Source organism: Rhinolophus hipposideros (assembly GCF_964194185.1).
Source record: "Rhinolophus hipposideros genome assembly, chromosome: X".
In the NCBI taxonomy this organism is placed as follows: Eukaryota; Metazoa; Chordata; class Mammalia; order Chiroptera; family Rhinolophidae; genus Rhinolophus; species Rhinolophus hipposideros.
The window spans coordinates 89566076-89592344 of NC_138046.1; the positions used below are offsets into that span (position 1 = coordinate 89566076).

General features: G+C 38.7%; 1 protein-coding gene across 3 annotated transcripts in view; it reads left to right on the top strand.

Annotated features, from left to right (window-relative positions):
- Window positions 1-26269, top strand: part of SLC9A7 (solute carrier family 9 member A7) — a 143136-nt gene that overhangs the window by 50572 nt on the left and 66295 nt on the right. For all 3 annotated transcript variants that reach the window (XM_081043265.1, XM_081043263.1, XM_081043264.1), the window contains exons 2-5: window positions 10072-10271; window positions 14509-14586; window positions 21827-21903; window positions 24341-24453. In XM_081043265.1, coding sequence (XP_080899391.1) covers window positions 10072-10271; window positions 14509-14586; window positions 21827-21903; window positions 24341-24453 — 468 coding nt within the window. The remainder of the gene's footprint in view (window positions 1-10071; window positions 10272-14508; window positions 14587-21826; window positions 21904-24340; window positions 24454-26269) is intronic.

Consider the following 26269-nt stretch of genomic DNA (forward strand, 5'->3'; position numbering starts at 1 on the left):
CAGCCTGACTGGCTTTATCATTAGTTATGTGTTCCTCAGGCAGGCAGGGGTGTGTGTGCGGGGGCTCAGGAGGGCAGGTGTTGTGTCCTGGCCAGCGCCATTTTTCGTCAGCACTCAGCCCAGACCCCTCCCCTCCTGGAATGCAGAGTATATGCGTTTAGTGCCAACTCTTAGCAGGATGAACAACATTATATTATAGCTTCTCTACTGTGCATTTTGTTTTAAACTAATTTTTTCAAGTTGGCTGTTAAATATGATACGGTTTTAAGCTGGGCTGAATTAAAACCAGTGAGTAATTACATTTTATTCTGCCCTCATAAATACATAAAGGATTTTGCTGGGATATGGTGTAAAGTGTTTCTAGTTGTGTCATTAATGTTGACTCTGATTGTTGGCTTTGGATACTTCCTAGACACCAGTTTCGTGACTCAAAAAATTGAAACAAAAACACAAAACTCTAATCTTTCTAGATACTGTTTTGTTGCCTGTCAAAACCCAGACTTAAATTGTGTGCGCATATGTGTGTGTGGGAGGCGTTATGTTCATAATTTAGGGAATTAATGCTTCCATATGTGTAATCTGTTAATCTGATGTGTAGTCAAATTATAATTTTTCATTTTCGTTATTTCATTCTTTCAGCAAACATTAATTAAGTGATGCCCATGTTCCAGATATTGTGCTGGGTTCAGTGGAATTTGCAGTCTCATGGGGGGGGGGTGAGGACACACAATAACCGTTACGTGGGCACTGACAGCACAGAGGAAGGTGTGGTTAACTTTGTGACAGAGGTGGTGCTGTTTCATCTGAGTTTTGTAGGTTCTTGGAAACTGACAGGTAGAGGGGTGGCGGTGGAGAGTGGCAGACATATCTGACAGCGTGGACAGCATGTGCCAAGAGCAGAGGGGTAGGAAATGGCCTGGCAAATGTCATTACTTAGTTGTCATTTTTATTTTTCATAGGAAACATATATTGTACATGGTATAAAATTCAAATATGAGACAATGAAAATTGTCTCATATTTCCTCTGAATCCCAGCCACGAAAATGTCCCCTCCCTAGAGTCAACCACTGTTACACTTTCTTGTGTGTATCTTTCCAAGGAGTTTGGCTGCATTTATGCACCCGAGATAGATTTTCTTTGTAGCTCCTATGCAAAAGGTAGCATGCTATACAACTTGTTTTGTACCTTGCTTGATTCTCACTTAATGTATTGTATGTAGTGTTGCTGCATTCTTTTTTCTTTTTTATTAGTTTTAGGTGTACAAAACAATGCAATAGTTAGACATTTATCATTTATACTCCTCAAAAAGTGATAACCCTCGTCCCCTAATCTACTATCCCTTTGACATTGCATACAGGTATTACATTTCCACTATCTCTATTCCTCATACTGTACTCCACTTCTTGTGCCTATATATATGTATATATATAATTATAGTTGACATTCATTATTATTCAGCTTCAGGTGTACAGCACAGTTATCAGGCATCTACACCATCCCTGAAGTGGTCTCCCTAATAAGACAAGTGTCCATCGGATAACCCACAAAATCTTTAGCTGGGAAACCTGGACAGACACATGCAAAAATATGAAGCTGGACCACCTCCTTACACCATATGCAAGAATAAATTCAAAATGGATTAAAGACTTAAATGTAAGATCTGAAACCATAAAACTCCTAGAAGAAAATATAGGAAGAAAGTTTACAGACATTACCTGGAATAATATTTTTACTGATATATCCCCTCGGGCAGGGAAAGTAAGATAAAAAATAAACATATGGGATTATGTCAAAGTAAAAAGTTGTTTCACAGCAAAGGAAACCATCAATAAAACAAAAAGGGATCCTACGGAATGGGAGAAGATATTTGTCAATCATATGTCTGATAAGGGGTTAATATCCAAAATTTGTAAAAAACTCATTCAACTCAACGCATTCTTTTAAATATAATGGCTACAGACTCTGTTATATGAAGGTACCACAATTTATTTAGCCAGTACCCTTTGGAAGAGACATTTAAGCCTTTTATAATAATATGTTGTTATCTATACCACGAAGTACATAGGAATAAGTGAGCATCAGCCATTGAGTACAGAGCTGAGGGTTGTAAATATATTCAAGTCTTAGTTCAGATTCTGTTAAGAAACAAAAAGTCAGGCATATTTGGAAAGGAACCAAATAGAATTTCAAGAAATTGAAAATAGTCATTGAAATTACAAACCCAATTTATAGGGTTAAGAACTGAAGAAAAAATTGGCAAACCAAATATTGAATCTGAAGCAGTTATTCAGGAAATGGTGCAGAGGAACAGAAGGAAAATATATCCACATGTTGAAATGTTACACACCAGTGAGACCGCAAGAACCAGAGCCACATGTCAGTATGGATAACACTCCCAGGCATATTGTGGGGTGAAAAAAAGCAAGTTACAGAATAATTCATACCATGCATAATTCAAAGCCATGCAAAATTAAACAACATATATCTGCAATTAAAATCTAAGGGCATAGTAAACACCAAATTCAGGCTAGAGGTTTCTAGGGGGTAGGAAGTGGGGAACTTGATTGAGAAGGGTAAAGGGTGCTTAGCTCTCTTGGGAGTATGTTGCTGATTAAGTTGAGTGTGATAGCCATATAGATGTCTGGTAGACCATTCTTACCAAGATAAATTCTTATGAAATATATTAAATACCACAGGCATATCTTAGAGATATTGCAAGTTCAGTTCCAGACCGCTGTAATAGAGGGATATCACAATAAAGTGAGTCACAATCTTTTTGCTGGTGGAGAGTCTTGCCTTCAATTTGTAAAAAATGCAACATCTGTGAAGTACAATAAAATGAAGCACAATAAAACGAGCTTTGCCTGTATTCAAAATAGTATATATAACTTATATACAGATTAAAAAGTAGAATAAATATCTCTGTATTCATTGCCTCGCTTCAGAAACAGAAAATCACCAGTACCTTTGTGTATACCTTCCCAATTATGATATTCTTTATCCCTTCCAGGTACTATAACTATAAGGTATCTGATATATTTCATAATAAAGTTTTTAAAAGGGATGCTCTATAGTCTTCTTATAGTTATTTTACTAGTATATGTAATAATCAACTTGAACTTAAATCTGTCCCCCTTTTTACAATTGTTGTATTGGTCATCTAAGTAAAAAAAATTATGTATTGTGTGCCTATGACTAAATTTCTAACCACACCACATTTTCAACATCTTCCCAAGTATGTGATGTTTTAAAGGTATTAATGAAAATTAATCTTTGGTCTGGCCTCATCAAGTTTGATCAAGGAGAACAGAGGTACGTTAGTTTCTTGGTTAGTGCCATAGGATAATACTCTCTACAAAAGTAGGGGATCATGCCAGCAGGTCAATATGGTGCAAGTCTCCTTTGGCAGATGAAGATAACTCATTGTGATGATGGTATGAGAAAGGAAAACAAACAGGAAACATCTCTCGAGTAGGGGTTAGGGACCATGTGTTAGAGTGGTGGGACCCTAACTTCTTGTCTGTAAAAGAAGTATTTCCTAGTTGGGAGGTGGGATGTGAATTAGCTGTAGAGATATTATTGATAGTCTAGAGAAGCTACCTGCAGTTTCTCAAGAAGGTAGTGTACTAGTCTGCTCAGGCTGCTACAACAAAATACCACAGACTGGGTGGCTTAAACAACATCAATTTATTTTCTCACAGTTCTGCAGGCTGGAAATCTGAGATCATGGTGCCAGCAGGGTTGGGTTCTGGGAAGAAGCCTTCCTGGTTTGCAGATGGCTGCCTTCTCACTGTGTGCTCACATGGCCTTTCCTCTGTGTGTGTGTGCCCGGAGAGAGGGAGATCTGTGTTCCTCCTTTAAGGCCACCAGTTCTATCAGATTAAGACCCCACCCTTATGACCTCATTTAACCTTAATTACCAACTGAAACTCTTATCTCCAAATATAGTCACATGGGAGGTTAGGGCTTCAACATATGAAGTTTGAGAGGACACAGTTCAGTACATAGCAGATAGTTTATTTTGGTTGATAATCTTTGAATTCAGGTGAATTCAAATAGGTTTTATTTTGTTTAATTTTTTAAAAAAATATATACCATAATAAATTAAAACTGGGGTAATACAAGCTGTTTTATTCATTTATTTTACCATTTGTTCTCAAAATCCTCCCCCTTTCCCATGTGGACATATGTATTTGCATTTATTTCAGTTTAAGACTCAACTATCCCTTAGTAATTCAAGTAACTAGAGTAGCAAATGTAGTTGCTGTTGTGTGTTCCAGTTTCATGGTTCTCTAAGATAACTGATTGGTGTATTTGTTTATTTGCAGTGTTGCTTAACTTCAGAGCTTCTAGGGAGGTAGAGTCTGTAATATGCCTCATAAAACCATTGGAAGGTTTTTAACCTGTGAGAGTACTTGAATTTTATTTATTCATTTGGGTCAAATTTTAAAGGCTGATAAATGTGGGAATCCTTGGATTTTATAGTAGGTAAGAGCTTGAAAATATGTAGCTGCTCCCTTACGGGTCAGAACTAAGGCTCTTTTCCTAGAACTTAGATGAGATAATTCCTTGTTAACAGATGGCTATTGGCTAATGTCTTCATAGTCTACTGTCATTTATTGAGTGGTTCTGGTGGGTCAGATGTAGGGATGGCTGGCGAGTACCCCTTGAGCATTGCCCTGAAGAAAATTAGCCCTGGGGGTGAGGAATAGGCAGTCACAGTGTAGTGCAGTCATTGTTCTGATAATACAGTCACTGTCAGAGACTATGTTGAGGAGATTCATGATGAGCAGGGCTGCCACGTAAGCTTGCATAGGTTGTGCCCCAGAACAATCTCAGGGAGCCTCTTTCATGTTGAAGTCTGTGAGGGCCCCCATGATTGTGGAGAATCCAATCCAGCCCTGAGGGATCAGGAAGGACTTCCCTGACTGGAAGAAGTGATATCTACAGTGTGATTTGAAGAATGAGTAGGAGTGAACCCAGTGAAGATGGTTAGGGAAGAGAGAGTGGGAAGCGAGTTCCAGGAAGAGGCTTAGAGGAAAGATTGATTAATTTATTCTGAAGAGTAACTGGTGTTTAGCTGAAAATCTTGTCCTCAGCCTTGAAAGAGTAGCACACAGGTCAGGAAAGTGTGTGATAATCTGCTGTAGAAATTTTGTTGTCTAGTCCTTTGGCAATTTACTTGAATTTGATTGAGTTTAATTAAATGGGAAATACATAAAACAACAATTAAAATGTGCTGAGTCATGACTCAGCCACAGGTACACTGTCCTTGATTTTGGAAATGTCAGAGTATGAGGCAGAAACAAGTAACTCATATACCTGATCTAAAACAAAACAAAACAAAAAACTGAATGTATGACTTGAAAGGTCCTTAGATGTAGTCCAGGAATCTGCTGGCCTCACATTATCCTCTGCTCACCTGTGCTTCTGACCAAGCGGCTATAAATCAGATATTTCCCACAACCTCCTCCTCGAGTTTGATCATTTGCTAGAATAGCTCAAAGAACTCAGGAAAACAGTTTACTTATTACATCACTGGTTTACAATAAAAGGATATAACCCAGGAACATCTATATGGAAAAGACGCAAATGGCGAGGTATGGAAGAAGGGACACTGAGTTCCCATGGTCTCCTAGTGTGCCACTCTCCTAGCATCTCCATGTGTTCACCAGATCAGAAGCTCTCTGGACTCTCATACTTTCGGGATGTTTACAGAGGCTCCATTACGTAGGCATGATTAATTAAATCATTGGCCATTCGTGATTAACTCGACCTCTAACCCTCTCCCCTGCCTGGAGGTCAGGGTGCGGTGGGGTTGAAAGTTCCAATTCTCTAATCTCCTGTGAGACAAGCCCCCATCCGGAGGCTAACCTAGGACTCTCCAGCCACCAGTCATCTCAACATGCAAAAAGACACATCACTTCCCAAGATTCCAAGGGGTTTAGGAGCTGTGTACCAGAAAACTGGGATGAAGACCAAATATATATCTATTTATTATAAATCACAATATCACACTTCCTTTTTTGTTAGAGTTGTAGTCATTGTGGGGAACCTATACTACTAAGTTTAAGTTTTTTTGTTACTCTGCTAATAATGAGGCTAGTATAGTTAAGACACAGTGAGTTTATGTGAAACAGCTATTGATTTGGGAGGCAAGTCTTCTGTAAATAAGACATTTAAGTTCCGTCAAGTGACCGGTATCCTTCTCCAGATTCTACAAAAAATCCTGATGAGTGTTGAAGGGCCATGGATTTATTTTTGGCATGTTAAAAACTTCAAAATAACTGCAATCAACATAAAAACATTCAAACCTGTAGAGAATTTTTATAAGAATTTATTTGAGCCAAACAGAGGATACACCTGGAAGCAAGAGCTCACCAAACTGAGAAAAATGTTTCCAAGGAATGACAGTTTGCAGCTCCTTTTATGCACTTGGAATTAAGGGGGATACTAAGGAAGACTACATGCAGGTGGGAGAAAGTAAGGCAGGGGTCAGATTACAGGATACTTAAGATTGTGTGTGCTCTCTTGAGGGTGGTCATGCGTTAGAAGGAGGGGTCTGAAAAGAGGCATATCAAGGGTGTGCTAACTTAGATGCACAGAAACAAAGGCAAAGGTAAGCCTTTTACTAAAGAAGTTATATACCTGGGGCGTGACTACCCACCATAATCTGCCCAGTTAGGAATTTATGATCAGATTACCCAGTGAGGGTACTTTCCATAGAACCCCTTTTTCATCCACATGACTAACTAGAGAGTGAAATAAGAATAAAGAACAATATTAAGTTTGATCTGGAATGGAGAGCGCACCCCTGAGAGCCCTTAGCAGCCCTCCCATTGCCAGCAACCATTGCCATCATAGCTGGGGAGGAGCCACGGCTGCCACAGCCAGCCCCAGTCACCAACCCTGTCACTGCAACCAGGAGCAGTGGGGCTGAGACCCAGTTGCTGCCTGGCACCCTTCCTCAGCACTGCCACCACTCAATGTGGCTCCATGAGCGGAGGCAGAGGCAGTGGCAGCCCACTGGTCATCATAGTAAAGGTTTGGGGAATAGTAAAATGGTTCAATGTAAGAAACACATAGTTTCATCCACAGGAATGTCACCAAATAATATGCATTTGTACACAAGCCTGCCATAAGAAGAGTAACCCTCAGGAAACATCTTCCTGGCACAGGAGGTAGAGAAACTAGAATTCGATGTTATTGAAGGAGAAAAGGGTGTAGAGGCAGCAAATATTGCAGGCCCTTGTGAATTTCCAGTGCCAGGCAGTAAATAAGCAGCAGAACATAACCATTATAGACATTATTAACGTTATAGGTGTCTTCCATGTGGTTACAGCAAAATTATTCAAATAAAGAGAATGGTTTAGTGGTTTCCAGAGAGTAAGGGGGGGGAGTGGTAGAAGAGGGTAAAGGGGATCAAATATATGGTGATGGAAGGAGAACTGATTCTGGGTGGTGAACACACAGTGGGATTTATAGATGATGTAATACAGAATTGTACACCTGAAATCTATGTAATTTTACTAACCATTGTCACCCCAATAAACTTTAATTTAAAAAAAGAGAGAATGGGGAAAAGAACGAGGGATTGTAGAGTGCCCCTGAATGCCAGGCCCAACAGCACACACACCGTATCCTGTGTGGAGACCCTATGAGTGTTGTCCAGAATATTCCAATCCTGTGCACGGAGAAGCTGATGACCAGAGTGAAAGAGAACAGGTAGACCAGAGAGACATATCACCTATTGGGGTTATAGGCCATGACTCAGAGCCTCTCTGCATCTAGGATGGCAATGAAGAGGAGCAGGAAAATCAAGAAGAGACGCAAGGTCAGCAGCCAGCTCCATGTTGGTGCCCCCACAACTTCCGTTACCAACACAGACACCCAGAAAACCCTAAACCACAAGATGACAAAGATACCATAGCTGGGAAGTCAGGTCTGAGGCTGAGCAGGAAGAGGCTGAGCAAGTGAGGACTTAGAATCTCTACCATCATCCGGGTTAGTCACGCAACAAAAAGAAATGAATATGAAATTCCAGCAATAAGACCTGAACAAAAGATGGAAACTGAAGGCCTTAAGTGCTTGCTTTGTGCCCACTGACCAGATAACTAGAACTATCTGCATGATGGGGTTTTTATTATTTTTCTCTAAAGATACATCTTTTTGGTAACAGCTAATGTGTTTTTTACAAAGTCTGGTGTTTTTCATACACCTTCAAAGGTTTCAAAATTGTTCCATATCAGGTCAAGTTGATATTATTAAGAACCTCATTTTTTAATTTGTAATAAAATTTTACAACTTGATTTTTTTCACAAAAGCGAGCAAACTGCAAGTATCTATTAATATGTCAATAATAATAATAATAATAATAATAAAGCAATACAGAGACAGAGTTTGACTTAAAGAACTCTATTTTACCAAGATTTTACGTATTGTTTGTTCTTCAGCAATGTCTTGTGAGTTCTCATATATCTTGTTGATAAGAGACATTATAGAACACACATAGAATATAGTAAACATTGTTCATTCTTTTTCTCATGAAACTTTCTTCTTTCATGGCAAAATTGGGTGAGGGGACATTTTACCATTCTATCTTTCACTGTTGCTAGCAAAGAACTGAATAGAGAAGTCTACAATTTTCATCCTAAGAGAAGAAAATTTCACATTTGCTCACTTTTACTTGGGCACGTGTGACTCTTGTCCAGGGTCAGGGGAACAGCGTTCCTTCCCCACTCATGGAGTTAAATGCTTACGAGGTCGGACAATTAAATTCGCAAACTCATCCTAGAAAAAGTGCTACATACCTCATTGCTGAATATCACTATAGTCACCTTCGAAGTACTCTCCTTGGGAAGCTATGCACCGATGCCAGTGCCTAGTCCATCCTTTAGGACAATGTTGGAACTCTTTCTCTTGAATGGCCATCAGAGCTGTTGTCATATTACCATCAATGTCCTGAATGTCATCAAAATGTCTTCCTTTCAACATTTCCTTTATCTTTGGGTAAAGAAAGAAGTCATTGGGGGCCATATCAGGTGAGTAGGGAGGGTGTTCCAATGCAGATATTTGTTTACTGGCTAAAAACTCCCTCACAGACTGTCCTGTGAGCTGGTGCAGTGTCGTGAGGCAAGAGCCATGAATTGTTGGCCATAAGTTCAGGTTGTCTTAACTTTTTCATGCAGCCTTTTCAGCACTTCCAAATAGTAAAGTTGGTTAACTATTTGTCAGTTGGTACAAATTCATAATGAATAATCCCTCTGATATCAAAAGAGGTTAGCAACATTGTTGCAACAAATTTGCAAACTTAATTGTCAGATCTCATACATGACTTTGCTGGGGGTGGTTCCTAACGGAAAACCTTACTAAGAAGGAATGAGACTTAAAGGAATGAGACTTGCAGCTAATAATATTGGCTCTATCATAGCCACAGGCCCAATAAGCCAGCTCCACAGTCCCGGAATCATGACAGTAAAAATGTGCAGTGTGATGTCTAGCGCCCCAAGGGATGTAATTACTTTCTCTCTGACACCCAGTCCTTGAAATGACCTAAGCATAAGCATTTCTTTTCTCTCCCTTCCTCTGGTGTGTGGCAAAGCAAATTGCATTTGTGGTGACTAGAAATTCCTGCAATCTGGTCCTTGTTGGCAGATGGCAATAGGACTGGCCTGAGGGCTGCTGCTGGTGCAAATCAAAGAGCTCGGAGGTTCTGCTTTGTGCTGCCCTTGGCAGAAAAAAACTGCCATCCCATAAGAAGAAACAATTCTTATCATCCCGTCTTCCTCCACCAAAAGCCTGAAAAATGAGATGTGATAAGTTGTTAAAAGTACTCAGTGCTATAGTAACCGCCCCCTACCTTATCCTCCTGGTGGCTGAGGGACTTAAACCAGAGTAGATGGATATTTAAGCCTTTTGAAGGGCTCTGAAGTTGCTCCTAAAATACACAACCTGTACTTGGGCTCTAAGCTTACATCTGAGTTTCTTGTTGCAAATCATCTGCGTCATTATTTCCATGCTCCCTGTCCTTCCACAGGCCTGATGTTTTTTTTTCCCTCCACTCTGTTTCAGGGCTCATCGTCGGGGTGATTCTGAGGTATGGCACCCCTGCCACCAGTGGCCATGACAAATCACTCAGCTGCACTCAGGAAGACAGGGCCTTCAGCACCTTGTTAGTTAATGTCAGTGGCAAGTTCTTCGAATACACCCTGAAAGGAGAAATCAGCCCTGGCAAGATCAACAATGTAGAGCAGAATGACATGCTGAGGAAGGTGAGCTGGCGGGCACTCAGCCCTGTTGTCCTGATGTGGTTTTTGACTTTCCAATTTGGTCTTGACCTTGTGGAGAGAAATCCTTTCAAACTCCTACAGCATCGGTAACATTCCTGGTGCTCAGTTTTGCTGGAAAGCTTTGCGGCTATGACGAGGAGAAGGAACCAGATTTGAACTTGATCCTTGCAGCTTTGCTAAAAGGATCAGTAGCTGACGTGGGCCACAGATGTTGCGATATGTTTGTACATTCCCACTCAGCTCATTTCCTTAACCCCCATCTTTTCTTTACTGTGTCTCTTGTTATGGTTTAGGGATGAGCTTGTTTCTTTTTTAAGATTGATTTCACTTTTACGTTGTTTAATTCTTAGTTCTTCATGGTTCTTTTGCGATATTCTATAAATATTTATTGAGTGCCCTCTCTCATTGATGATTGATGCCAGAGGCTTAATGATTCTTTGGAGGAAGACTGTCTTTGTTGTCTTAGAATTTGAGTCCAAACATTGGTTTTCTTTTGATGTTGGAAGTATCTAAAATACTGCAGAGGAAAAAGGATTATGTAGCTCCTCACTTGGGGTGATCTCCATGATAAACAGGAGATCTGCAAGGCATACCTCGTTTTATTGCGCTCCGCTTTATTGCGCTTCACAGGTATTGTGTTTTTAACAAATTGAAGGCAAGACCCGCCACCAGCAAAAAGAATACAAATTGCTTTATTGCAATACTGGCTTTATTATGGTGGCCTGGAACCAAACCCACAACATCTCCGAGGTATGCCTATATTTATCTCCATATATTCTATTACCTTATAGACCCAGGCTTATCTTCAGGAAGGCTTCTGTATAAGGGGATCCAAATTGTGGGAGCTGCTTTTAATATGGAATGAGGTTAATGTACGTGAAGGAATGTAGCCTATGCTCCAAAAATTAAATTATTATTGTTCTCAGGATCTACCCTGATCCTTAATGAAAAGTATTCTCCACCTGGAGCATTCAACCTGCCCACCTGCTCTGTGTCCCTAACGGCAGTCCTAGTGAGCCCTGTGGTTTCAGCACTTCGTAAGAATGAATGGGATGTCCGTAAACATTTGTGAAATGAAGCCCAACGGAGAAAGATACCCAGTATAAATACCATGCTAATAGCTGTTTTGAAATGGCTGCTTGAGTCCTTCATACTGGATAGGGTAGGGGAAAAAAGGGTTCTAACTCATTTTAATCTTTTAGATCACAATGGAAGATGAAGCTTACTTTCACTCTGTTATCTTTAGAAAAATGTTTGTTTAAATCCTCTCTGTTTAAACTTTTGCGGTACAAAGGCAAAGGTGGGAGAACAAACAAGATCAAGATTATTGTCATTAGTTGAGAGGTGAAGAGGCATGTTGAGGCAGTTTGGTTGATGCACAGAGTATTAGAGTGGGTGTCAGGAAACTTGTGCTGGTTCATGAGTACGTTGCTTGGTTTGGTAACTTCCAGCATGTGTCATTCTCTTTGGTCCCAGTGTCTTCATACTGGATAGGCAGGTATTGTCCAAGATCCCTTCTCATCCTGATGTAACCTGCTTTTCAGACTAATCTTATCTTTAGCAATAAGATAGAATAAAACATAATTTTGAGAGAACCATTCTACTTTTAATTAGGCTGATTAACATTTCCAGTTTCTAAAGAGAAACGCAAACTTTACTTTTAATAATTAGAATGAAAACTTAAAATAATGAATTGAAATGAGAGCAAATAATCTACTGACATGAAAAAAATTCTGTCAAAAGATTAGGAGGTTTATAGAATGCTTAATATTTTTCTGGATGGGATCAGATTTTGCTGTTGAATTGTTTCAGAGTGATTTCCCTGTATGAAACCTACAGGTAATTTTATTCCCTTAGAGATGCTGAATTTGTGTTGATGTTTAGGAAGCCACTAGCATCATGGGAGACTTTGATCTAGGCCGCATTACATATCACAGAAGGCTGGCCACTCAAAAGAGACGTAAGTTCAGTAGAACTATGTCTATAAATGATTCTGTGGGAGGATACAGAAAATTAATCAAGAATCATGACTGCATCTTTTATTGCAGTTGAGCCTTTATAAAGGTTTGATAAAAAGCAAGTTGTTTTTCTTTCTTGTTTAAAAAGATTGACCAGAAGCATTCTGTGAGTTCTCAACATTGCGTTGAACACTTGTGTCTTTTTTTTTTTTTTTTTTTTTTTTTTTTTTTTTTTTTTATTAATTAATTTATTTATTAGTTTCAGGTGTACAAAACAAGGTAATACTTAGACGTTCATCATTTATATCCCTCATACTGTGAACCCCCCTCCCCCCATCCACTATCCCTCCGACCTCACACTGAACCATCACATTATATATATAAAATTATAGTTGGCATTCATTAATGTTTAGCTTCTGATGTACAATGCCATGATCAGGTATCCACAGTATCCCTGAGGTGGTCTCCCAAATAGGACGCATGTCCATCGGATACCCAACAAAATCTTTACAACATTATAGAATACCTTCCCCAAATTAATTTTCAAAAGAAAAACCCTGAGGCCATCTTGTGGTTACCAGCTGCTTCCAAATCCCTTCACCTTTCCCCTTATCCCCAACCCCCTCCCACACACCCATCTAACCACTCTCGGTTTTTTCTCTGCGTCCCCAAAACTGACTCTGATTAGTTCATTCACATAGTCTTTTCTTTAGATTCCATATATAAGTGAGATCATATGGTACTTGTCTTTCTCTTTCTGACTTATTTCACTTAACATAATGTTCTCTAGATCCATCCATGTTGCTGCAAATGATAAGATTTCTTTCTTCTTTATGGCTGCGTAATACTCCATTGTATAAATGTACCACAGCTTCTTAATCCAGTCATCTACCGATGGGCATTTTGGTTGTTTCCATATCTTGGCTATTGTGTAAAGTGCTGCAATAAACATAGGAGTGCATACAGATTTTTGAATTGGAGTTTTGGATTTCTCCGGGTAGATGCCTAGGAGTGGAATTACTGGATCATAGGGTAGTTCCATTTTCAGATTCCTGAGATACCTCCATACTGTTTTCCATAGTGGCTGCACTAATCTGCAGTCCCACCAACAGTGCACTAGCGTTCCCTTTTCTCCACATCCGCGCCAGCATTTGTTGTTTGTTGATTTATTGATAATAGCCATTTTGACTGGAGTGAGGTGGTATCTCATTGTGGTTTTTATTTGCATTTCTCTGATGGTTAGTGAGGTTGAGCATTTCTTCATATGTCTTCTTGCCTTCTGTATGTCCTTCTTAGAGAAATGTCTCCCCAAGTCCTCTGCCCATTTTTTAATTGGGTTGTTTGTTTTTTTGGAGTTGAGTTGAGTAAGTTTTTTATAGATTTGTGATATTAATCCCTTATCAGATATATCATTGGCAAATATCTTTTCCCATACAGTAGGATCCCTTTTTGTTTTATTGATGGTTTCCTTTGCTGTGAAAAAACTTTTTAGTTTGATGTAATCCCACATGTTTATTTTTTCTCTTACTTCGCTCGCGCGAGGGGATATATCAGTGAAAATCTTACTCCGGGTAATGTCCATGAAGTTTCTTCCTATATTTTCTTCTAGATATTTTATGGTTTCAGATCTTACATTTAAGTCTTTAAGCCATTTTGAATTTGTTTTTGTATATGGTGTAAGGAGGTGGTCCAGCTTCATTTTCTTGCATGTGTCCGTCCAGGTTTCCCAACACCACTTATTGAACAGACTATCTTTACCCCATCGTACATTCTTGCTTCCATTGTCGTAGATTAGATGGGCATATAGGCATGGATTTATGTCTGGACTCTCTATTCTGTTCCATTGATCTATGTATCTATTTTTATGCCAGTACCATGTTGTTTTGATTACTGTAGCCTTGTAGTATAGTTTGAAATCAGGTATCGTTATACCTCCCACTTTGTTCTTATTTCTCAAGATTGCTGAGGCTATCCGGGGTCTTTTATGGTCCCATATAAATTTTAGGATTATAGAACACTTGTGTCTTAATACGTGGTAAATAGCACACCAAAAGCAGAAGTCAGAAGAGCTGTGTGGAGAACATGCCGGTCCACAGAGGATCTGTGGTTTCTCTCCTGTGATGAGTTCATGATTTTTCACATTTATGTTATTTGCTTTAAATATTCAAATGTTAGCCAATGGCTTAAAATACTTAGCAAATATTATAGCACCAGTTGGTATTAAACTAAAAATTAGCTTTTTTTTCTTTTTAAACTTTTAGGTAACGTTTGATCCGGAGGTCTTTTTCAATATTCTGCTGCCTCCAATAATTTTTCATGCTGGGTATAGTTTAAAGAAGGTAAGAGATTTTTTTTGCCAGTATTTCTTAAAGCATGGGAAACTCTGTGTTACTTTATCTGCATAATATTTTAGTTTTCTCCTTCTCCCAGATTGCTTATTACTGTGTTCTGTACCCACTCAAAGACTATAGTTGACTCATCATCAGTAATTCATTTCTGTTTTAAAATCTGGAACTCTCTCATACATTGCCGGTGGGAATGTAAAATGGCACCACCACTCTGGAAAACAGTTACACAGTTTTTTATAAAACTAAAGTTGAAATTACCATATGACCCAGCAATTTTATTCCTGAGGATTTATCCCAGAGAAATGAAAACTTAAGTTCACACAAAAATCTGTACGTGATTGTTCATAGCAACTCTTTTTTTTTCTTTTTATTAGTTTCAGGTGCACAAGACAAGGTTGTACATGCCTGATCACGGCACTGTTCGTAGCAACTTTATTTGTAGTTGCCCAAAACTAGAAGCCCCCGAAGTGTCCTATAACAGGCGAATGGTGAAATGAATATGTGTGTGTGTGTATCATGGAATACTACTCATCAATAAAATGGAACAAACTGTTGATACACATAGTAATCTGGATGGATCTCAAAGGCATATGCTGAGTGAAAAAAACCCAATCTCAGAAGGTCACATACTGTATGACATCATTTATATAGTATTCTAGAAATGACAAAATTATAGGGATGGAGAACAGATTAGTGGTTTTCAGGGGTTAGGGATGGTGGGAGTGAGAGGAGGTGGGTGTGACTATAAAGGGGTAGATTGAGGGGGGGATCTTTGTGGTGATGGAACAGTTCTGTATCTTGATTGCAGTGGTGGTTACACGAATCTACACATGTGATAAAATAGCTTAGAACTATGCACACATATGGTACCAATATCATTTTCTTGGTTTTGATATTGTGCTACAGTTATAACCAGTGGACAAAACTGGGTAAAGGTACACAAGACCTCTCTGTACTATCTTTGCAACTTCTGTGAATTTATAATTACTCCAAAATAAAAAAAAATAAAAATCAATCCTTATTATTGAGGGTCATTGTGCTCAGCAGCCCCTAGTTATGTAAAATACTAAATACCTTTACAAATAGTGTGAGTGGCTCCCTTCCCCCCTTCCCCATTTGGGAGTATTCTGTGTAAACTTAGTCTCCCCAAAGGCCTTCCTTGCTCAAACCAAGGAGCTTGTTTCAGCTGTCTTTCTGGATGAGGACTAAAGGAAAACATTTTCAGTGAACCAAGAGAAGAGAGATCTTGGCTACCAGTAAAGCTCGATAACACCCTTAGGAACTAGAGGATGCCTTCAAAATTGATAGATCAATCAAGAAAAAAAGAAAAATTACCTATATCAGGAATGAAACAGGACATCGCTACAGGCCCTTCAGATGTTAAATGGACAGTAAGGGAATACCACAAACAACTTTGTGCCAAGAAATTTGACAACCCAGGTGAAATGGACAAATTCCTTGAAAGATACAAATTACCACAACTGACCTGAGAAGAGTTAGAAAACTTGAACAGCTCTATATTAATTAATACATTGAGTTAATAATTTAAAACATTTCTGCAAGCCTACATGGCTTCTCTGCTGAATTCTCTCTGGCATTTAAGGAAAAAATAATACCAATCCTATACAAACTCTTTGAGAACATAGAGGAGGGAACACTCCCAATTCATTTTATGCGAGGATGCCTGCCCATCATTCTGGTTCTTCTGTCAAAGCAACTCTGCAGTTTCCAGAAGCTTTTAAAACTATTTCCAACAAACATAAATATAGTTATACTTTATGGAGCATCTGATATATATTAGGAACTTGACATATATTCTTTATTTCTGTTTTTACATACATTGCTTCTATTCACAGAAACTCTGAGAGAACATGAGGGCCGAAGAAAATTATCTTACACCCATTTCCACCCAGATTTCCAACTCATTGATAAACAGACACAAGGAGCTAACTGGCAATTGAATGATCCATTTATGACCTAAAGTCTCTGGTAACGCATGTTGGATGATGTAGCTTAGCCCTTGATAATGGGGCTCCTTACTACACATGATGAATTGAAAACAGATGCCCTTTAGCTGCCAGGTCAGTCACAGTCCCAGGTCGGGAGGCTGAAATGGAGATATCCTAGAAGTTGCTGGTCCCGTCAAAGGCTGCCTCTTTTGCTCACAGCATGGCAACTAGAAGAGCAAGACCCTCCACCTCCCAGAATAGGGTCAGGACTTCAAGTCAGGGTCAAGCCAGTCTCCCCCTTCAGAGATCAAATGACCCCTCCTTACTGTATAACCCATGGGGGAGGAGGGATGGAATATAAGTCCGCTCTCCATGATGGATGTTTGAGGAGCAGGAGTCTGTTTCTGCACACTAGCCCAATATACATTTGTGCACTCCCAAACATGTAGAGAGTGTCCTGCATTTTACTGATGATGAACCTGAGCTCAGAATGATTAAGGGACATGTGTGAGGTTATATGGATGGTGTGAGACTGAGCCAAGGTTATGGCCTGCCTGTCTGACACCAGAGCCTAGGGTATTCCTCTATGCTACATTAGCCCTGCATTTAAGTTTTCTGTACAAAAAACATATCCTTTTTCTGACCAATCTATAGAGTTGCCAAAATCATCTGAATCTGTATGTCAGCTATTGACATGTAACAGATAGGAGATGATTTTATGGGTATAAATAATATTATTCTTTAAGCTAAATAAAGGATTTGGGAACTCCTCTTCAGCTTAGGTGGGTAATGAATAATTTGGTATTTAAAATAACTCATTTTAATGTTTAATCAAGGTCATAGTTGCTTTCAAATGAATCAAATCATTGGTTGTGAAAGCCACTCTAATGACTGAAAAATACTTTATTTTTCAGAGCCTTCTCTTTGTCAGCTTTATTTTCTCAGAAGAAAAACAAATAACAGGTTTTGCCAGTTACCAATTTGAGTTGTTTTAAAATGCTAGTCTTTAAGGTTATCAACTATTAGTTTAGTCTCGTTCCTTTTAAAATAGTCCTTATAAAGGCACTTAAATAGTTGGTTCTTACGTGATTGCCATTTCTTATTAAACCTCAATTGAATGTCAATTGAATGTGTAATAAATATTTCACCATTTACCTGCAGGTATGTAAACAGACATATTCAGACCCTTTGACCTATGCACCTATAGTTGTCGTGCAGACATGGGCCTTTTTATCTAACTTGAATTAGCTTTGATTTTGTGCTACTACCATGTTTCCCCGAAAATAAGGCCGGGTCTTATATTAAGGTTTGCTCCAAAAGACACATTAGGGCTTATGTTCAGGGGCTGTCTTCCTGAAAAATCTTGCTAGGGCTTATTTTCCGGTTAGGTCTTATTTTCAGGGAAACATGGTAATGGTTTGCTTTCAGGGCATTTGCAGGGAAAGAACTCACCTATAGAAGCCTTCATTTTTGGTGAGCTTCCCTCAAACACACACACACACACTTGTCAGTGACAGGAGAAGATGGGGTTTCCCAAGGAGTAGAAATGTAAGGTTTAGAATGGTAGGAATTGGGATGTCAGGTGGGTTTTCCTTGAAAGCAAACTTTCTCATTCTGATCTGTCTTAGGCTTATATTGTTAAAGGCTTTACCAGGGCATGTGATCTCCTTTAGTCTCTTTGTTCTATTCTATAACAGGGAGGTAAAAATAAGGGAGATTCTGAACCAGTCATGGCCATGTAAACCACACATGACTGTATGAACCATCATGGCCAAATAAGAAGAGGATGAAAGATATAGGATTCCACTAGACATGTCCTGTCCTTTCTTCCCTAAAAGGATGTGGTGGGAATTGAGAAGGGTGGCTCATGCAGTGAGAGTGTGATGCCCTGGCATCCGAAACCTGCTTTCTAGTTCTGGTGCTGTGGTTTGGTGGCTGTGTGACTTCAGGCAGCTCACATCATGTGAACTTTTGAGCCTTAGACGTCTCTCACATAAAATGGTCCAACTAACACCTTCATGATGGGGTTATTGTGAGAACTGGATGGGCTAATATATGTGAAAGTACAGTTGACCCTTGAACAACACAGGTTTGAACTTCACGTGTCCACTCACATGTGGATTTTTTCAACAAATACTGTAAATGTATTTTCTCTTCCTTATGATTTTCTTTATGTATAATATGTAATACATACAACATACAAAATATGTGTTAATTGACTATGTGATTGGTAAGGCTTTGGGTTAACAGTAGGCTATTAGTAGTTAAGTTAAGGGAGTTAGAAGTTACATGTGAATTTTTGACTGCGTGGGGGGCTGTCAGTGACCCTAACCCCTGTGTTGTTCAAGGGTCAGCTGTATTTTATAAACCATGAAGTATACAGTTAAGTACTAGGTGTAATAACATACAACTAAGTGGCATGTTATACTGTTTCAAGGTGCAGTAAAATTTCAGTTTGTATCAGCGGATATGAATGGGAATGGGTAATTGTGTGTGCGTGTGTCATTTTAGAATATATTATGAATGCATTTTTAGTGGCAGATTTATATTCCTAATTTTTTGCTTTGTCTAATATCATGAATATGAATTTGCTTAATATATTCAAACTAACCATAGGGATGGTTACCCAAAAGAAAGCTGAGTGGCAAGGGAAAGCACATCTGGGATTAAAGTTTGTTCGATACTTCACATGAGTCTCATTGGTCTCATGTCACGCACTCCTAGCCCTGCCTGATTTAAGCCCTCCATGGAACTTTTAAAGGCAAGTAGGCTCATAGTTGTTGAGGTTTTTGAAGTCTAATTTTTTTCAAAACATTGGTGTATAAATGCATTAGTTTAAAAAAATGAGTGGGGACAATGACTAATTTAAGAAGCAAACATAATGTATTCATAATATGTACAGACAGCACCCTCATTTGGTGACTGTTGGCGTGGCGAATCATTGAAGGCTTCTCTTCTGAGCTGTGGCTTAGGGGCACTAGACATTCCTTGACACTTTCTTCACAGACTCAGAGATAGGCAAGCATTGGGGAAGGCCAAAGCCAAGGCCTCAGATCCTCTGTCTGAAATGCAGGCCAGAGGATGCCTGCAGCCCTGTGTCTGGTCACACTTCGTGGTGGCTGCTCAATCCAGGCTGAGTTCTTCCTGTGCCTTCTCTGTCCCTGATGTTGCTCAGCTGACAAGGCTGGGACGTTCCTGCCTTTTAAAATTTTTAGATAAATTGTTCCTGGCTCCTGTTTAATTAAGGTGTGTGGGGGATTTTGTTTGTCTGTTGTTGTTAAATAGTTCTGATTGTCCAATGAAAACACCTTATGCCTTGAGGAACCATGGCTCAGGATCCTAAGAACAGTAATTTTTCCCATCAGAATATCCTACAGGCATAATGACTTATGGGAAGTAAGACCGTGTGCGTGCATGCATGTGTGTGTGTTTTCACTTTTTTCTATAAACATTTTTTTATTAGTTTCAGGTATACAGAACAACATAATGATTAGTGATAACCCCAAGTCTATAACCCATGTGACATCATACATAGCTATTACAATACCATTGACTATATTCCCTATGCTGTACTTTACATTCCCTGACTACATGTATGTGTGCGTGTATATATATATATATATATATATATATATATATATATATGTATATATACACACATATATACGATACACACACATATAATTATAGTTGACATTCAATATTATTTTATATTAGTTTCAGGTGTACAGTGCAGTGGTTAGGCATTTATATAATCTGTGAAGTGATTTCCCTGATAAGTCCAGTGCCCATCTGATACCCTATTTAGTCTTTACCACATTATTGACTATATTCCCCATATTGTATTTCACATCCCCGTGACTATATTGTGACTACCCATTTGTACTTTCTAATCCCTTCACCTTCTCTCCCAGCCTTCCGGCCCCCTCCCATCTAGCAGCCATCAGTTTTTTTCTCTGTATCTATGAGTCTATTTCTGTTTTGTTTGCTTATTTATTCTGTTCTTTAGATTCCACATACTCATATAAGTGAGATCATATGGCATTTGTCTTTCTCAGTCTGGCTTATTTCACTTAGCATAATATCATCTAGGTCCATCCATGTTGTTGCAAATGGTAAGATATACTCCATTGTATAAATGTACCACAATTTCTTTATCCAATCGTCTATTGATGGGCATTTCAATTGTTTCCATATCTTGGTTATTGTGGATAGCGCTGCAGTAAACATAGGGGTGCATATATTTTTTCGAATTAGTGTTTTGGAGTTTTTGGATAAATACCCAGGAGTGAAATTGCTGGGTCATAAGGTAGTTCTATTTTTAAGTTTTTGAGGAACCTCCATACTGTTTTCCATAGTGGCTGCACCAATCTGCAATCCCACCAACAGTGCACAAGTGTTCCCTTTTCTCCATAAACTCGCCAGTACTTGTTTCTTGATTTATTGATGATGGCCTTTCTGATAGGAGTGAGGTGGTGTGCGTGTGCGTGTGCGTGCGTGTGTATGTGTGTGTGTGTGTGTGTTAAGGCAGCCAATGAATGTATGGAATCATTGAGAGGATTCCAGTTTTTCCACCTCTTTCTGAATAATTGCTAGATTTTATATTGGTATAAGTATATGAATTTTTATACATATATACATATATAATGCTTATAAACCTGCCCATCTTAAATGGAGATAGCTATTTCTCATTTCTTCATATCTTTTTCTATTGTTGCTCTTTCCCAGGCTCCAAAGATTAATCCAGATGGATATCAGGAGACATCGTAGATACCATGAGCAGATACTTAGGACACTCTGTTTTCTGATACTCAATTAGGCAGAAAGCTCCTTAGATAGCACTTTTATACTTTATTAGTTTCAAACTTATATCTGTAATGATCTTCTAAGGTACCACTAGAACTGGAAGTGACTAGCTGACTCACTAGAGTAAAATGGTTTGGGTTAATCTATGAAAATGATTGGTCTACTTGCACATGCATGTGTTCTCATTCTCTCTCTCTCTCTCTCTCTCTCTCTCTCTCTCTCTAATTTAATATAATTAACTAGAGTAGTCTGAAATTTACTAAGCCCTTGCTTGCTTGCTCAGTGATTGGTAAGACAAAGGCTATTTTAAAACCATGATGTTTAAGACTAAATAGCATTATTCAGGAGTAACTTCAGTTATTACTTGATGTAACAAAAGTAGTAAGTAAAGTTTCACATTTTAGAGACTGTTAATGTGTTTCTAATGCTCACTGTCAAAAATCACAATGTGATTTCTGCTTTTTTGTTTTATTCAGAGACACTTTTTCAGAAATCTTGGGTCTATTTTGGCCTATGCCTTCTTGGGGACTGCCGTTTCCTGCTTCATTATTGGGTAAGGGACTCTTTGTCATGTAACCTAATTAACACATTTTCCAAGGAGATGAGATTCACATGGGCCCACAGACTCCAGTATTTTTCCCTACCTTTACTGAGATATAATTTACACGTGAGATTGTGTAAGTTTAAGATGTACCGTGTGTTGCTTTGATACGTTTATAAATTGATTACCACCATAGCTTTAGCTAACACCTCCATCCTGTCACATAGTGACCATTTCTTTTTTTGTGTGTGTGGTGAGATTTGACACCTACTGTCTTATCAATATTCAAGTATATGATACATCATTATTAGCTATCATCGCCATGGTGAACCTCACATCCCTAAACCTGTTAATCTTATTACTGGAAGTTTGTACTCTTTGAGTAACATCTTCCCATTTCTCCAACCCCCAGTCTCTGGCAACCACCAAAGTCCAGTATTTTGAGATTTATGATGATGTCAGTTAAGATCTAGAGCTACATTGTTCAGTGTGGTAGCTATTAGCCATATGTGGCTATTTAAATCAAAATTAAGGTTAATTAAAATGAAATAAAATTACACCTAGTCCCCAGATCTTGGTTTCTAATATCATTCTCCAATAAAAAGAACCAGGGCCCTTTGCAGAAATGGCTGATTCTAGGGCTGGGGTAGCAAATATACAAGATGAGAATGGAGTATCGTGTAAAGCCAAAAAGTAAGGAAGTGCTCAGAAAACAAACAAACAAAAGGATGTGGGGGCATGTCAAAAGGGCATAGCCAACCTGAAAGCTCCCTTAATTACCAAAAAAACAACAAAATAAAAAGCATTGTATTGGATCATCACCCAAAGTATAAAATATGTATCTCTGAGTCTATACTGATATACATAAATGATTGGGTGAATAAATAAATGGGGGGAGAAGTGACAAATGTCCTGTGCAAATTAATTCCAAATAATTTATGTAGATACATTCCCTCCCAAGGAGATAGACTAAAGAGATGTGGTGACTAAACGTAATGGGGTATCCTGGATGGAATCCTGGAACAGAAAAGGGACATTAAGTAAAAACTAAAGAACTCTGTATAAAGAACAGACTTTAGTTAATTTAAAAAATTAGCTGGAAAGCTGGAGATAAAGGTTAGGGCCCTTTTATGCCAGCAAAACAGAAGGGGCTTGGACATTGTCCTTTAAGAGAGACAAGCCATTGAAGTGTGACAGGTTAGGTAACTGGCACTGGTGATGATGGGGAAAAGGCTGCCAGAGAGAAGTCTGTTTCCCAGATCTAAGCTATGGTAGAAGGAAATGAGGAAGAAGATGTGGTTTCAGGAAATATTTAAAAGGCAGATGAAAGAAGCCTTTGATAAGTAACAAAGGACAAATCACGTCTGTATCATAGAGTTACTGTGAATTAAAATAGAACTGTTTGTGTTTGGAACACTGCCTGGCACACAGTAAGCAAGCATTAAGGTATAGCTATTTATTCTCAAAAGGATTCAATTCTGCAAATAGTTCTGGAGCTCCTAGCTTAGTCAATCTACTGTTCTAGGCACCCAGAATACAGAAGTGAGCAAGGCCATGGTCTCGATCATCAAGAATTTTATTATTTGAGGGTCAGCTGTAGGGTACAATGAGATGAGTCTATTCTGTGGTTATTTTCATTCCCCTGACCCCTACAGCTACCACCACCACCACCACCCATACACACACACACACACACACACACACACACGCTTAGTAATATGTACTAGGCCTTTTAACACTCCTCACTCCCAATTTGTAAGTTCTCCTGTAGGAAAGGTGCTCTGGCTAAGTTGAACTATTGAACTAGGAGGTCCCTCTTGGGCCATATCACATTCTGTACAGCATAAGGAGGGCTGCTGCTGGCCTGCCTAACCCATGTAAAGGATGAGAGGCCAGGTATGTCAGTGGGTACACTGATATTTTAAGATGTTTAGAGAGTTTTGCTTTGAAATAATTCTTGACAGAGAAGGTTGATCACGTGAGTCTTTGTGGCCAACCCATTTTTCTCTCTCTACCTTCATCCAGTTCACTCATTTCCATGACTTTAAACACACCATCTTAGAATCCTGTGAGTTTTATAGCAATTTTGTACACATTATGCAGGGTTCTTTTCTCTTCCTTTCTTCTCTATTACCCAGTAGCTTAAGGGGCCTTTGTTGCTAATTGAGGACCATATTTTATGGTTGTACATAAGCACATCTTTTTAAAATGGAGTGTTCAGACGTTTCAGGAAGATGACATGAACTGCAAACTATTACTTGGTGCCAAAGTCTTATTGCACATGTTCCTGGTAAGTGTCCAGCCACAGCAGTTGCCTGATATTTTTACGACTCTCCCTTGAAGTACAGTGTTCTAGTACTACTGTCCTTGCGTGTTTGCTAGGTTACTCACTTAGAAGCGTTTTCCTTTCCTTTTTCCTTCTGACATAGTTTACCTTCCCTTTTTACAGAAATCTCATGTATGGTGTGGTGAAGCTCATGAAGATAGTAGGACAGCTCTCGGATAAATTTTACTACACGGATTGTCTCTTTTTTGGAGCAATTATCTCTGCCACTGACCCAGGTATTTGGATATTTGGCTTTATGATTATGATATTCCATTATTTAAATCTTAAAAAGTTCAGAGCAATCAGGAACTTTCGTTGCAGTACAGAGACTGTAGTATTAGCATGAAATAGTGGAGGAAGAGACCAGGAAGTGGTCTAACAGACTAGATGGCTTTTGTAAGAAAGACATGCATTTCCCTATTTTATTATTATTATTATTATTATTAAGTGTGATAAAAACAAATAACATAAAATTTACCATCTTAATAATTTATAAGTGTGCAGTTCAGCAGTGTTAGGTATATTTGCATTGTTGTACAATCAACCTCCAAAACTTTTTCATCTTGTAAAACTGGAACTTTATACCCATTAAACAACTCCCCACTTCTTCCTCTCCCCAGTTCCTGGCAACCCCCATTTTTCTTTCTGTCTCTATGAGTTTGACTCCTCTAGGTACCTCATATAAGTGGAACAATACAGTATTTGTCTTTTTGTGACTGGCTTATTTCAATTAGCATAATGTCCTCAAGGTTCATCCATGTTGTAGCGTGTGTCAGAATTTCCTTTCTTCTTAAGCCTGAATAATATTCCATTGTATGCATATACTGCATTTTGTTTATCCATACTTTGGCCAATGGACACTTGGGTTGCTTCTACCTGTATTTCATTTTAATCTTTCATTTGAAAATGTCTAATTTGGTCATAATTTTTACACTTAGACTGTTGTCTTTTTCAATGTTCTGCTTTTGTCTTCTTTTAGGAAACATATTATTTGGTTTAAATAATACCTTTTCTTAGTGGAAATGCCCATTGGTACCTGTAGTGAATGCAATTTAATTTGTAAACTCCTTTGTACAATGTTCCTGCATGACTGCACACTCCAAAGTTGTTCCTATACATAAATTTCTTACCTTGTATTTTTCAAGTGTTAGTTGAACCAATTCTTAAAAGCTAACTCTAATTTTTATTATATGTCCTTCCTCCCCTGCAGCTCAAAAACAAACAAACAAACAAACAAACAGAAAACTCTCCTCTGCAAGTTGGAACCCATAATTAAATCAGTTTGCATAAAGTAGTTACAGTTACATTCCTTCTTCTAATGTCAGCTATTGAAGGGACAACTTAGGGAAAGAATTTACGGAGAAAAAGCTGATCTTGTCCTAATGGTGGAGATGGGAAGGTCTTCTCAACGTCTGTGATGCCCTCTAACATTCTGGGCAGTAATAGTCTTAAAGATACTAAGATTCCCTCCTGCTTGTACACCATGCCTTTTGGGGTGCTCTCGGTCAGTGCTATCCCAAAAACCTTTGTATGATGATAGAAATATTCTGTCATCTTCCCAGTCCATAATGGAAGTCCTACTGGCTTCCATTATGGTAGCCAGTAGACACATATGACTTTTGAGCACTTGAAAGGTGAGGTAGTGCAAATGAAAACTAAATTTTATTTTATGGTAAGTAATTTAAATTTAAATAGCCACGTGGCTGTTTAGCACAGCTCTAGACAGTTATGTGCTGCTAAAAAATCTTGATATTCCAAAAACCTCTGACCTCTTTTATCCCCATATTTTATTACAAACACTCTAAGTAAATTGATATTGAAGACTAGGCTAGTTAAAGCACCCTGGTTTGTGAAAAGAATGTGGGATGGAGAGTTGCAGGCAGAGATTTTAGTTCTAACCCTGTTAGTCATTGACTTGGTGTGCTGGGCACACTTTATCAGTTCCACGTCAGTTTCCTCATTTACGAAGTAGGAATATTGGTACCTATTCCCTAGGCCTATTGTGGAGATTAAATGATAGCATCTACTAATTATGTTGGTCTCTATCCACAT